This window comes from Notothenia rossii (assembly GCF_949606895.1).
Source record: "Notothenia rossii genome assembly, chromosome: 6".
NCBI lineage: Eukaryota > Metazoa > Chordata > Actinopteri > Perciformes > Nototheniidae > Notothenia > Notothenia rossii.
The window spans coordinates 79,134,338-79,148,023 of NC_136909.1; the positions used below are offsets into that span (position 1 = coordinate 79,134,338).

The 13,686-nt window shown below is 38.8% G+C and overlaps 3 protein-coding genes across 9 annotated transcripts in view; 2 read left to right on the top strand and 1 right to left on the bottom strand.

Annotated features, from left to right (window-relative positions):
- Positions 1-566: 566 nt before the first annotated feature.
- LOC307045165 (uncharacterized protein) lies at positions 567-3,295 on the bottom strand. Its single transcript, XM_079690695.1, has 2 exons — positions 2,982-3,295; positions 567-2,285 (listed from the first exon to the last, which is right to left on the bottom strand). Exons 1-2 carry the CDS (start codon positions 3,166-3,168, stop codon positions 1,312-1,314), a joined length of 1,161 nt encoding a protein of 386 aa, XP_079546821.1. The 5' UTR covers positions 3,169-3,295; the 3' UTR covers positions 567-1,311.
- A 235-nt stretch (positions 3,296-3,530) lies between these two features.
- Positions 3,531-10,167, top strand: mrpl57 (mitochondrial ribosomal protein L57). Of its 2 annotated transcripts, none has more exons than XM_079690658.1 (2): positions 3,531-3,687; positions 9,583-10,167. In XM_079690658.1, exon 2 carries the CDS (start codon positions 9,598-9,600, stop codon positions 9,907-9,909), a length of 312 nt encoding a protein of 103 aa, XP_079546784.1. In that variant the 5' UTR covers positions 3,531-3,687; positions 9,583-9,597; the 3' UTR covers positions 9,910-10,167. The 2 variants fall into 2 exon arrangements, with proteins under 2 accessions (XP_079546784.1, XP_079546785.1); XM_079690659.1 differs by having other exon boundaries at positions 3,556-3,692.
- A 137-nt stretch (positions 10,168-10,304) lies between these two features.
- Positions 10,305-13,686, top strand: part of kcnh1a (potassium voltage-gated channel, subfamily H (eag-related), member 1a) — a 45,240-nt gene continuing 41,858 nt past the window's right edge. For 5 of the 6 annotated variants that reach the window (XM_079690649.1, XM_079690652.1, XM_079690651.1 and 2 more), the window contains exons 1-2: positions 10,305-10,955; positions 12,152-12,486. In XM_079690649.1, coding sequence (XP_079546775.1) covers positions 12,414-12,486 — 73 coding nt within the window. In that variant the 5' untranslated portion in view covers positions 10,305-10,955; positions 12,152-12,413. The remainder of the gene's footprint in view (positions 10,956-12,151; positions 12,487-13,686) is intronic. The other variant, XM_079690650.1, reaches the window with a different exon arrangement.

The window sequence follows — 13,686 nt, forward strand, 5'->3', positions numbered from 1 at the left end:
ATTTGGCTAGCAGAGAGATTAATATAGATACTAATGAGCTAACTTGTGGGAAACAGTTCCCAGGGGTGTTTGCTGGTGATCCTACATCTTTACGGGGAGTTGTGTAACCAGATTAGAGTAGTTGGTTTTAGGGTCACTGAGGCCTAATTAGCCCTTTGGCTCTATACAATCTAAAATCTGAATCCCCTGAAGCTGCTTCCCAAACACACAGATTCCTGAATGAGCTCCTGTTCTGTGGGAAGTTTTCAGGCCACCGGTGGAGCGATCCAAGTGGAGCTTTTTATAACTTTATGGTAATTGATTCACACCAAAATGTAATGGATGAGTGGCTCAAAACCACGTGACTGTGTGAATGTAGTATCTGCTTTTCTATAAAAGTGAGAGGTAATATTTAGGCAGTTCAAGTATTTGAAATTCAGAGCTTTGGACAAAAACTAGGAGTGTTTAATTTAAACCCTTGCCGTACAAGCTACTTTGGATAAAAGTTCACCTGGAAGCATCTTCACTTGGCGGCCCTTAAACAGAATCGGAGCTCTGATTGTGCAAGATGTGCAAAATGTCAGGATAATAGTGTCATACTTTGTGACTTACTTCTGAATACTGTATAGAAACTTCAGTTATTTGATTGCAGTTTTATAAACAATATCACCTTAAGTCAGAAATATAGTAGTTTGTGTAAAATCTCACTTTCAAGAGCCCTCACTGATTTGCAGGACAGATGGATGAATAAACACTACTACAGCTCCCCCTAGTGGTGAACCATATTCATCACAGACCAGAAACAGACTAAATGTCATGTGAGCATTCATAACTTGAGTCTGATGAATGAAAAGCTATAATACTAAAAAGAAATATAGGAAAAGTTCTATTCTATAATCTATTGACACACACATTTTATTTTCTTGATGTTTACAGCAGTGATATTACTGGAAATAGTTAAGTCTTCCTGTTAGTTGTTACTAAATAATGAGTTCCCAACTTGTCAACAGTGAAAATGAACACATTTAACAGCTAAAAGTTGTAATTAAATGAAAAATATCAGCAAAAGATGTTTCCCTTATACTCCTGATACTTGTTATTAAAGATTTAAAAATAAGAAAGATATCCTTAAAATAATAATACAAATAAATGACAATATGGCATACTTAGGGAAACTGTTGGCAATTTCTGCTTATATGAATAATGTTATATCTTATGAGCTGCTCTCAAATGTTACTTTAACATTTACAGTAAGAGATGTAACATGCTTGATAAATGTCTCTCACACTCAGCAAATAACCTTCCTAAAAACACAGGCTCAGGGGGATACATTTAATATTTCTGAGTGTGCGTCCCCATGTGATACTTCAGGTGTGCGCTCTGGAGGAATCCTCTGCCGCAGAGCTCACAGCGGTGCGGCCTCTCTCCCGTGTGGCTCCTCATGTGCTTCTTCAGGTGTCCGCTGTGGGTGAAGCTCTTATCACAGTGGGAGCAGCAGAACGGCTTCTCGCCCGTGTGGATCCTCATGTGAATCTTTAAATCTCCTTTCCGGCTGCACTCTTTCCCGCAGATTTGGCAGCGATGCAGTTTGACCCCGGCGTGGCTCGCCATGTGTTCGCTCATTACAGTAATGCTGTTGCACTGTTTGCCACACACCTGACAACACCTGGAGCTCTTGTGAGATCTGAGGTGCAGGTTAAGGCTTTGGTTGGACTCCAGGGTCTGTCCACACACCGCGCAGATGACGTCTGTAATCCTTGTATGTATGCGGAAAGCATGATTTGTCAAGTGATAATTGGAAGTAAATGATCTATCGCACAAAAAGCAGGGGAGATACTGATTTAACTCAGTGGTTTCTCTGGAGGCGATGGAGGAAGTTTGCTCTGTGTAGGTTTGGTTTGAGGTAAAGTTTGCAGCAGGTATTCCATTGTCCCGAACATCTTGGACTCCATCATTTTGGACCAGAGTTTCTGTAAGTTGAGGGAGATGTAACATTACGTGTACATTTTCAGTTTGCCCCTTAAATTGCTCCTCATAATCACTATTTTCAGTCTGAGATTCTGTGTCCTCGTCCTCATGTTGTTCACAGACAGATGAGTGAGGTAGGTAAGAGGCATCCACATCCCCAAACTCCACATCCTGTTCCTCTTCTTCTTGTTGCTGCTGATCGGCCCACAGTTCATCTTCTTCCTCTTTAATGTGCCGGAGCTCTGGTTCCTCCTGAGAGACGCTGGGGCCCGGCTCCTGCTCACAGAGGTGGTGCTCAGGGGAAGATTCATCTTTACACAACAACGCCTGAGAAGATACTAGGGGGAAAAGAGTAAAGAGTTTATTTAGAGCTTCTGCATCTTTCACGTCTATATCATTTTGTATCAGTTTTAGAACCAACATAGTTAATACGTTCTTTAATGTTGGAAAAAACGTAACTAAATAGTAACAGTATCAATAATGGTGGCAGCTAATTATTATTTTCCTTATCATTAATCTGCACTTATCCCCCACTTTTCATAGTAATTAATTACCTGTTAACACTTCTCATTTGAAAGTGTCTTGTTTAGCTGTTTTAATAAATCAATATTGATCAAAATAATTCAAATTATTTGGGTAAAGTTTTCCACTTTAATTGATATAATTGAGACAAATTATTACACATTGCAAAATTCTTGCATTTTGTTGCAGACTTAATCTTGAAAATCTTTTAGGCTATTAGTCATTACATAATTTTATTTTAGTTCTGCTTTGTTGATATATTTTTTTGATCAGTTTAAGAAAACAATGATACAGGCATTACTATACAACAATAACATGTAAATTATTTCAAATAAACAAATACTGGTTTCACTCAGGACTCAGAAAGTGAGAGTGAACACCCCTGTTGACTAACACATTACCAAAACATGATGTAACGGTGCCAAACAATTAAAAATAAGTGGGATGATACCTTGACAAACATTATAATGAAGTCTGCCACTGACACATGTAGAAATAAATAGTTAACAAACCTGTGTTGTGGTTTGTGTTTGATGCAAACTCCAGCAGCACACCTCTCAGTCGCTCGATTTCCTGTTTAGAGCTCGAAGCTTCGTCTTCATATTTCAAGATTGTTCGTTCAAAACAGTGAAATATTTCATCGGCAGCAGCTGTCAGTCTCTCGTTCACAAAAGCTCTGAGAAGCAGCGGAGAAGACATGTTTAAAATGCTTAATGTTAGTGTGGAAGACTGCCACAAAGACCAGAGGAAAGGATTTTTTACAGTCGATTTCCTACGGATGTAACGACAAACCACAGAAGAAGAATGCTTCCCATGGATGCAGCTGCCCCCTGCAGGACAACATGTGTCATTACCTCTGGTGTCGTTTACCAGACGAAGGCTTTTACTTTGAAATTAAAAACCGAGAGTTACGCCCCGTTTACTAAATTAAAAATAAACACAACAAAAAAACCTCTGAGTCACCTTTCTTGTAAATGTTATGTTTTAAAAGTGATACGAAAGTACACTGACTCGCATCGTTTAGCTAAATCTAATGATTTCGCGAAATGTATAAACCGTTTTAAAGAAGTTTGAGCTTTCTCGTACACCGTAGATAACCCGGAAATAACATAAATGACCCCATCCCATGCCCCAATCCTAAATCGTCTCTTGTCAGATTTGTGTCCTTTTTTTCCATTTTATCGTCGGAAAGTGAAATCTATTCATCAGACATAGAAGGTACGGTAAACTATACACATGTGATTCACTATTGTATGTCTGTTTTATGTATTTAATTATGCAATTTTAACGCTGCCCTTGGACTGTATCGTTAGCAGTTTAGCTAGCTTCCCATTGTACCTCAACCAGATTGTTAATGTTAGCAAACATTAAGCATTATTCTGCTCATAAACAGGATCATTGTTGCTGTAATTTTGAGGTCATATACTGAATGAGTTCATACCAGAACCTATTGGATATAAACGATCATTTAGACGATATAATGATGAAAGTGTGAATGTTTTAGCATTTTACTTGACATTGGCAGAGGTGGAAAAGGTACTCAGATCTTGTCAAAGTAGAAGTACCAGAGTGTAGGAATACTCTGGTACAAGTAAAAGTCCTGCAATCAAAAATATCACTCAAGTAAAAAAAGTATTGGCATCAAAATATACTCAAAGTACCAAAAGTGAACTTACTTATTATGCAGATTACCCATTTAGAATAATACATTATATGTTTTGATTATTATTATTATTGATGCATTAATGTGCAGCTAATGTTCATTACTTTGCTGCAGGGTGGCTAGAATGAAGCTCCAGGGGAAACTAAAGACTTTTAAGTGCTGTTTATGTTTCACATTGTTAATCCAAATCTGTAAAGGTATTAAAGGTCACCTATTATGCAAAATCCACTTTTCATGTCCCTTATACATCAACATGTGTCCCCTCTGTGTAAAGAGATTCTGAAAGTTTCAGGAAAAAAGATTCTCTCTCTTTTTGTCCTGATCCATTTATATAAAAACCTGTCTGAAAATGAGCTGATCAGATTTTGGCCACTTTATGATGTCATAACGTTGTTTTGGCTTGTGTAATTAGCCAACCAAGGTAACCCCCCCACCCCCACCTTATCACCTGAATCTCCTCCTAGAGCACCATTGTTCTTTTTAACCAAATATCTCTCAGAGGGGTGTGGGGAGGGGCTCCTTATTTTCATCTAAAGTAACAGACAGAGAATCAGCACTTTTGAAACAGAGGGGATTATGGGATGCTGAAATGATCTGTTTGGTATTTGGAGCCAAACACTTCAGAGACATGTTTGTATATATCTGAGACCTATAATATATTAATGAAAAACAGTATAATAGGGGACCTTTAATTAAATGTAATGAAGTAAAAAAATACTTTCTATTTAAAGGAGAGGTAGGTAATTCACTTCAGAAACACTTTTTGTTATATTCCATGGAATGCTCTTAACATCCCGATAGCAATGAATATCTTAAGTGCTTTGAGAATAAATCCATAAAAAAACGTCATCTGTAGAAAGCACGACCAATCATCTGAGCCGGCCCGGCTAAAGTAACTGGCCTACCTGCCTGTCAGCCTTTCATCTGTGCACAAACTTATCTCGTGCCCTCATTGGTCATGTGCGCGTTCATGTGTGTTGGAGGAGGGGCTCTGTAAGGAAGTATTTTCAAATTCTAGCGCACTCGAGCTGGTTTCTCCATTCTTACCTACCTTACCTTTAAGCAATATTTAGATATCCTTATCTGTAATAGGTATTTATAAATGTAATAGATATATATATATATTTTTAATTAAAATACTCAATAATGTCAAAACTTATTTTGTAAAGCAAACCATTCATCTTTAAAAAATAATAAGCAGATTCATCGTTATCGAAAATATGTGATAGCTTGATGTGGCGAATTTATGGTAAAAAAAACTGCTTTATTTATTCTTCCAGCAGACATGGGCATTACAATAATTTGGAGTTGTCTTTATTTTAGTCCATCTGGTGAAGTACATTAGACCCTTAATTTGTGTAGGTTTATACTTGGTCTTCTGACTCCTGGGGAAATATATGACTCTTTACCTGCTAGATGCTGCATTATAGCTAGTTGCTTACTGCCTTACTCCGTTTTGACTTATTTGATGAAAACCACTCCCTGCTGGCGTTGAAAACGAGAGATTAGAGGGGACCAGTACATGCCATGAAACCAAAAATGTGCATCTGTGGTAGGGCTGCTCGATTATGGCAAAAATCATAATCACGATTATTTCGGTCAATATTAATATCACGATTATTAAATACGATTATTCATTGACTTTGAAAACATCAATTTATTGAACTTTAAAAAAAAGAAAAAAAAGAAAGTTGAACAGTATCTTTTTAACAGTTGATTACCCTGAACTTTAAGTTTAACTCAACTGCAAAGTATTCAGCTGAAGCCACATCTTTTTCAACTTCCCCTCGGCATTTGTCATATAGGGCAGGCAGTGCAGATCTGGTGAAATGATGCCGAGATGGCATCGCGTAACGCTTGTCCATAGTGTTAGCCAGTTGCTTAAACCCCTGGTTGCTAACCGTGCTAACTGGGCACATGTCTATAGCTATGTAGAATGTGATGGCATGTGTTATATCCAGTGTTGGGTGTAACGCGTTACAAAAGTAACGGAGTTACAGTAATATATTACTTTTTGCTGTAACGAAGTAATGTAACGCATTACTAATGAAATGTGGGTAATATATTACCCGTTACAATGCTCAGTAACGCAGTTACAACACATTTTAACCCGAAATTAAATGGTGTTTTTGTTTTTTAAGAATGTACTAACATAGCGAGACATTCCGAATTTCCGACACCCGACAAATTGTGTGGGTAGATTAGTAAACCTGGTGTTTACCCTTCAGGCTTCGCGTCGAGATCTTCGGGGAAGTTGAACGTTATGCAACCATTCAAAAAAGAGAACGTAGCGAAAAATACTAAAAACAAATTGTGTCAGGTGCGCGTGACCTGCTCCGCTGCGCGTGCATCATTTCCAAAGTGCTTCCACAGCAGTGACACACATCTGATCTGTGGATAATCATTTATACGAAAATTGTTAAAGCAACCATCACTAAACGCCAGCAACACTGCATCTACTGCAGACAGTAGCAACAGGTCAGATGCGGACATCACGTTACCCTCCGTTGTGTACACTAGCTTACTCCCGCCTGACTCGCCGGCTCCGTAGCAGCAGTCTTCGTCGCCCGAAACTACGTCGCCCCTCTGCGGCCCGCAGGTGCCAGGTATATCTAAACAACTACCCGCCTGTACAGTGGGGTAAGGCAGTCATTTTGCAGCAAAAAAAATTGGTATAAAAATAGACAATGGTTAGAATATTCATGTGAAAATAGTACCATATTCTGACATGCCTGTAGAAATGTTGGGTCAAAAATAATGCATACAATAGCACAGATGCCTTCACCACGAATGGCTACAAAAATATCTCATATCCCAAGCTTATTTTCAACGAGCTGATGTTGCAGCTGAAATGTTCTCCAGGTCACAAAGTCAACCTCACATGATGATGTGATACCAGTTTTCAAGCACAGTAAATATTCTCTTCCCAGCGTATATGATGGGACCAAGGTGATGATGTAGTAGGATACATGGTTTTAATAATACTTTTGCCTTTCAATGTTTGCCATTTCAAACCATGAGCATGGTTTAAATAATATTTGCCTTGATTTACAATATGTTAACCTTCATTATAGTCCTTGACAGTGGTCTGTACTGCTGTATTAACAACGTGTCACATGTTAAGAATTTACAATCAGAATCGAGTATTCAACTAAGCCCTGTAATACAAGTTGTTAGTAGCCTTAAGGGCCTACACAGTTGTTACGCTATACCACATTGCCCTTCACTGGATGCATAATGAGCTGCACTAAACTACATTTTAGCATTTAAAATACCTAGCTATTCTTTTGCGGTTATTTTGGTGAAAGTAACTAAAGTAGTGTAACTCATTACATTTCAGAGACAGTAATATTGTAATGTAACTTATTACTTTCAAAAGAGAGTAATAAGTAATATGTAATATATTACATTTTGGAAGTAACTTGCCCAACACTGGTTATATCTTTGTGTCTTTGCGAGCTGGTTGAGTAGGCCGTTGCACTGTAAAGCGCAACTGAAATGATGACGTTTAAAAAAAAAAAAAAGCGGGCTGAGCCGGCCGTCTGTGATTGTCCAGAACACACAGATGGCCAGCCGCCCCTGCTGCACTGTACTTTCTTTTGTTCCACGTCGGACTCCTTAAACCCAAAGTATTTCCAAACAGCGGAATTAGTTTTACCTTTCTTGGTCACGAGTTGCTCTTGTTCTGCCATCTGCCAGCGCTGAACTCACACAACTATTGTCACTCACAACCTGGCCGAGGGGGCTTTTAGGGAGGGGCGAAAGCGCACGCAGAGAAATAATTGTTTTATTTCGATTACGTTGTTTTTGTAATCGTTGCAAGCCAAAATCGAGATTAAAATACAATTAATTGCACAGCTCTAATCTGTGGATTTGTCTCTCAAAAGCTGGATCCCCTTTCACACAAAGTCAAGTGACTCATTGTTAATAATAAATACTGATTATAACAGCTTTCAACTGTTTTATGGTTACACTGTTTACACAATAACCCTCGTAACCCTTGGGAGATGAAGCTGTTGAAGTTGTTGCTCTGAAAATGTATTAAAATCCATGACTCAGTGTGCCACAGGTCAATTATTAGTCACTGAGCATGGAGCTGTATTTGGAAAAGAATATTACTTGAGAGGGAATAAATGATACCCTTTTGTCTTTGTGCGTTAACATTATTCAATCAGTTGAACTTTCACATTAATCTTTCATCACTTCACTCGGCTCTCATGCCATTATCTGCCACACTGTCTTTATTAGAACACAGTGGAGTGGGTAAGATCTTGAAATAGGTAACATCTATACCTTAAATCAAGAAAAGATTTTGAATTGAATCGTGACCTCAAGAATCAAATCAAATGGTGAGATACTGAAAGATTCACACCCCCAGTGAATGGCTTGAACATACACTAACATTTTACATGACACTGTGACACTGTTAAGTTATATTTCTGTTCGTGTTTTACTTGTGGTTTAGAGCGACAAAAATCAAGCTGAAGAAATGCTCTCATTTCTCTTTAAGTGCAGATTTTATTTACAACATGAAAGTCTCCGCACCCTGATGACCCACGGGGGGGGGGGGGGGGGGGGGGGTTTAATTTACTTTGACTGATTGGACCCTTTTCTTCCTCAGAGCTCTGTGCCCTGATGCTTCTTGATCAACATCTCCATCACTCCTGTACTTTTTGTAGCACATTACACCTCAATCACTCTTAAGTGCAGACTGAATCTCACTCCCCTTTTTTCTCAGTGAGGAGAGCGGGATGATTTAGCCTCGGGTTGTAAATTCATGCAGCCTTGATTGTTCTGCACAGAGTTCAATCTGAAGCTCCTCTGGTTTCGGGGGTTGAGATGCTGACCATGTACCGCAGCGTTCCCGGTTCAAATCCAGCCGTGAACACTTGTTGCTGCTCTCTCTCCCTCATTTCCTTTCATTGCTACACTGTCACCATATATTAAAGGCTTAATATCTCAGGCTCCTGCTACTGCTGGCTCACTGTCATGATTTACTCGGACACTGTAACAAAGCCATTATTAATGTTATTACTAACACCTGTGCTTTTCCTATTGAGAGTCAAACTGTCTGCTGTGTAAGTGCCTTTTTAAATACTGAAGTCTTCTATATCTGGCTGTACCGCTTTATTTATCTATAGATCTGCAGATGGTTTTGGAATTAATCTCTTAAAGTGTTTGGTTTATAAAATGACAAAAGGTGAAACATGTCCTCAATTTCTTAAACTCCAGGATTGTTTTGTCTGTGCAAAATGTACAAACATTCACTTTTAATATGGTATATAAAACAAAGGAAAGCAGAAAACATCTGTATTTGAGATGCTGATTTCAGATATCTTTGGCCTTTTTTGCATCAAAGATGACTTCACTTCTTCTCTACAGTTGTGCTTATTATGGGTAATTGTCTTGTACCACTTTCATTAAAGCCATAAACTATTTCCCCTTTTCAGAAATAACTACCCACCATGTTCCTCACCCTGATGCTTCTGAGGAACAGCATCCCTGGGAAGCAGTGGATTGGAAAGCATCGTCGTCCACGGGCGGTAACGTGGCAGATGACACGCAACACGGTGAAGCACCTGGAGCGTGAGAGGGAGAACGAGTACTGGATAAGCCGGCCGTACATGACCCCGGAGCAGGAGTACTGCCACGCCGTGGAGCGCAGAGCCAAGAACTGGATCAAGATCAAAGAGGCCAAGTTCTGCAATTTCCCCCAACACAAGAGCATCACGGATCATCTGAGTCACCTCAATATCACCAAGACGTGGTCAAGTTAAGGCGATGGGAGATGGGACTGTCTTCACAATGTGACATATCGTGTGTTTGTGCAAGAAAGCTTGGTTTCATGGAATCAAGATTTTGCATGGCAGTTGAAAAGACACCATGAAAAGTCATTAATCAAGACTCCATCCGCCTCCGTGAAACAAATGTGTAATCTTTTTGTGTTTTTGCATCAGTCTGAATCTACCCTGCAACAGGACTGTAATAGCTCCACACTCAGTGATGCTCATTGGATAAAAACTGCTTAACATTAACACACCTGATCTGTGGGTCCTTCTTTCAGCTCTCGTTAAATAAATGGGCTTTCAAGTCTCCATAATTATACGAACTACTCAAGTGTGTTGCATGAGATAAATGTAGGAGGAATTGTGTAAATAGTGTGGGGAGGTTGGGGCAAAATTATGTAATTTTTTACTACTGGTAATTTCACTTTAATAGATTTGTTCTTACTGCCAGTAAGCCAAATTGTAGCTGAAACTAGACTGTGTAATCCCTTTTGAAGTTAGAAGATCCAGGGAGGAAGACATTTTCAAGGTTTGTGAAATAATCTTTCTTCATTATTGGATTCTCAAAGTAATACTATTGGCGTTGTGGGGAGCTAACGTATGTTTAGAAGAGATACACCATGCTGGGATTATGATACCTTTTACTTTAAGTGCAGGAATTTTGACCCTCAATGACAACCTTAGTTTTACTCATGCATGATATTGTGTCAATGGCTTGTCAGATAACAGTTATTGCCATTACATTACCCCTTTTGCGTTACAACAATTATACATAACTACAGGAAGTTGATTATCCCGCTTTTACTTTCATAACCTTTTTAAGGTTTTTGAAAGCTAGTAGGCATTGGCACCATTTTACAAACGACATCATTGCCCATATTTTTTTGTATTCCTTTTACAGTAGGACAATCATGCATTATCCTGTGCTTCTCTGCAGCACACAGAGCCTGATGGGTGTAGCCATCCAGTCTGATTTACACCACCTGCAACATCAGGTGAACCCAGTGAACAAACTGATGGGACATAAAAACACAGCTGTAAGATTATTCTTTTGTTGCAAAGAGTATTTTTAGGGTGTGATGTTTTGAAGGATATTGTCACCAGCAGTTTATTTGAGGTCCGTCTTAGTATGGGCACTGCAGGGTCCAACATATTTGAACAGGATTAATGAGCGTGTGAAAAAGTGTGGTCTTTAAAAAGGCCAATTCTACTGCAGGAAATAAAAATCCTAATTTCTTAGTTTTGCTTCACCTTTGGGACACCCATTTCAAGAACCTGAATGTAAGAGACTAATCCATGAAAAATTAACTTACAATCCTCCTGGTTGCTCTGCATGAAGCTTTCCTGACAGTTTTTCTCTATTTTATAGAGTTTGGTACACTCTACACTGAAAATGTTAAACACAGATCACAGTTTTAATCTGCTTTTCCATGCCTGAATCCTGCACATGTCATTTAAGAGATTAATTGTTAGTTAGACAAGGTTTTCGAGGTTTAGGGACTGAAATATTGTGTCACATTTCGCTGGAAATAATCGACAATTTGCAGTCATTTCCTCCTCTGTTGTCTTTGGATTTTTCCTCCTGCCCACTGGTCTTCAAGAAATTGAAGGTTTGCATTAGCCTCTTAAAACCAGAAGTATCACCTAAACCCAAAACAGAAGAACAAGGCGGAATAAAGAGGTGATCTAGTTGACAAGCGTACAAATCCATCATCGTGTTTTCGACATACAAGATTCTTAATTTTGAATATGGAAATATCAGCAACATTTAGACCAAGTTTCAAAAAGGTAAATGCACAAAGGTTAGTTAGTAGATTTGTGATTTGAACAATATATAATCTAATGTTTTTGAATCAAACTCTTAATCTATAAAGTAACATATCTGTAATTGTTCAGATCTGCAATCGTGTGTAGTAAAGTATACAATATTCCCTTCTTAATGCTAGTGTAGCAGGTGCATAAAGTGATAGAAAAGTGGGTAAAAGTAACTCAATATCTTTATTTTTTATTTGCCTTAGTAAGAAATGATTTCATCACAAGGCATAGAAAACAAAATAAACATTAACTTATAAGAACAGCTTTACACATAATGGATACAACACTAATCCTCATGCGTATATTAATCGTCAGATCTTACCACATTGTCATTGTAAATATCCAAGTCTTACAGTACAGTACATTTATTTTAAAGGAGTCAGTGAATTAGTAGTCAACCCTTTGTTTCCTCCGGCAGATGGCGCTGCAGGTCCTGGTTGGAGCTCCATGCAGTGGAGCAGAGCCCCGACCCCTCCTGCGCGATGCACCCAGGCGTTGTTTTCGTCTCCTGGATGATGAGGTGCGTAAAGAGGCGCCAACACACCGGGCTGAGGAGGCACACACACATATCTCCTCTGCAAGAGCATCCACGCAGCGCCTCAGGACCGCAGAGACCATGAAGACCAGCGGCAGCTCGAGGAGTACAGATTCACCTGCAGACGACTGAGTGAAGAGGCAGCATGGCGGGGGGTCGGAGGGGACTTGTGGCCCCGCAGAATACTTTTTTGGAGAATATTGTGAGACGGTCCAACGGTAAGGATGAGGATTAATATGCTACCTTGAAATTAAAGTTAAAACTGTAAAACTAAATATATATGGTGCATAGACATGTGCATTAATTGTTCGTCAGCCTGTCTAGAGAAGCCACTTAACTAATTAACGAAATTAGAACAACGATGGAGGCTAATTAGAGACCGAGCCATTACCTTCATGCGCATTTAAAAGTTCGTTATAAACAAAAACTTCAGTGTTAACACATTTCCATTCATTCTAGTTAAAATATTCAGTGCGTTTTCTGATAAATCTCCTGTTCCCAATACGGAGTCCCTGCAGGAGTGCGTTGAGAGAGAAAGCCAGTAACAATCAGACATTAGACATTAGAGGTAGCCTACTGGTTACATAAAGCCACTGGAAGCCTTCATTAAACAATAAAATGGACCAAAAATATGCAAAAATAATCAAGTGTAATACTTATTCATTTCTAAAAACAAGTTATGTCAGAGTAGATCAGCTTGTGCAAAGACACTAATCCATTTGTTTTTATTCACCACGATTTCCCCAATAGGCTATTGGTTTAAATGAAACTATTACGCTTTTGTTCATATTGTCTTAGATCAGCTAATGCTTTATTAACTATCCCAAGATAAAGGGGTTGGATCTATTTGGGGAAATGGATGAGAATGGTTTAATTGTTTTCACTGTATTGGATTCTATCTTAATTCATAAAAAAAGCAGTTTGAAGCACACATTTCAGACCTTTGTTAAAACCAGTGGATACAACATTACATAGCACAGAAGGAAGGCTAACCACAATGATGAGTTACTCATGTAACATATGTTTATTTATATACTTTATTGTTCACATGTTAATTTTTTTCTTATTACTTGTTTTGTACCTGAGATGCATGGGATTCATTTATTGGCCAATTGGTGCACAATATGGGGTTCAGAATGTGAAGCAGATATACTACCTATGATAGCTGAAATTTAGCAAACTTTGATAGAAATCTTGCAGTGATTTTGGAAATATGAGTGTCGGTAATCCTTTGGCTATGTATTATAAGATCAATCTGAAGTGACAGGACCTACTGGAGAGTTATGACACTGGACAGCTAGCTGTGAAACTAAACCAGCACGCCGCGTACGTTTCTGTCACGAACAACGTTTGGAGACAATTATGGACACACACCAGCTCATTGGCTTGAGCTATAATGATTTCCCTTTTTAATGGGC

What these genes read in the sequence shown, in the direction of transcription:
- LOC307045165 (XM_079690695.1), bottom strand. Translation starts at nt 3,168, where the DNA reads ATGTCTTCTCCGCTGCTTCTCAGAGCTTTTGTGAACGAGAGACTGACA. An exon ending in AAACACAAACCACAACACAG is followed by an intron (nt 2,286 to 2,981) that starts GTTTGTTAACTA and finishes TTTTCCCCCTAG; the next exon opens with TATCTTCTCAGGCGTTGTTG.
- mrpl57 (XM_079690658.1), top strand. Translation starts at nt 9,598, where the DNA reads ATGTTCCTCACCCTGATGCTTCTGAGGAACAGCATCCCTGGGAAGCAG.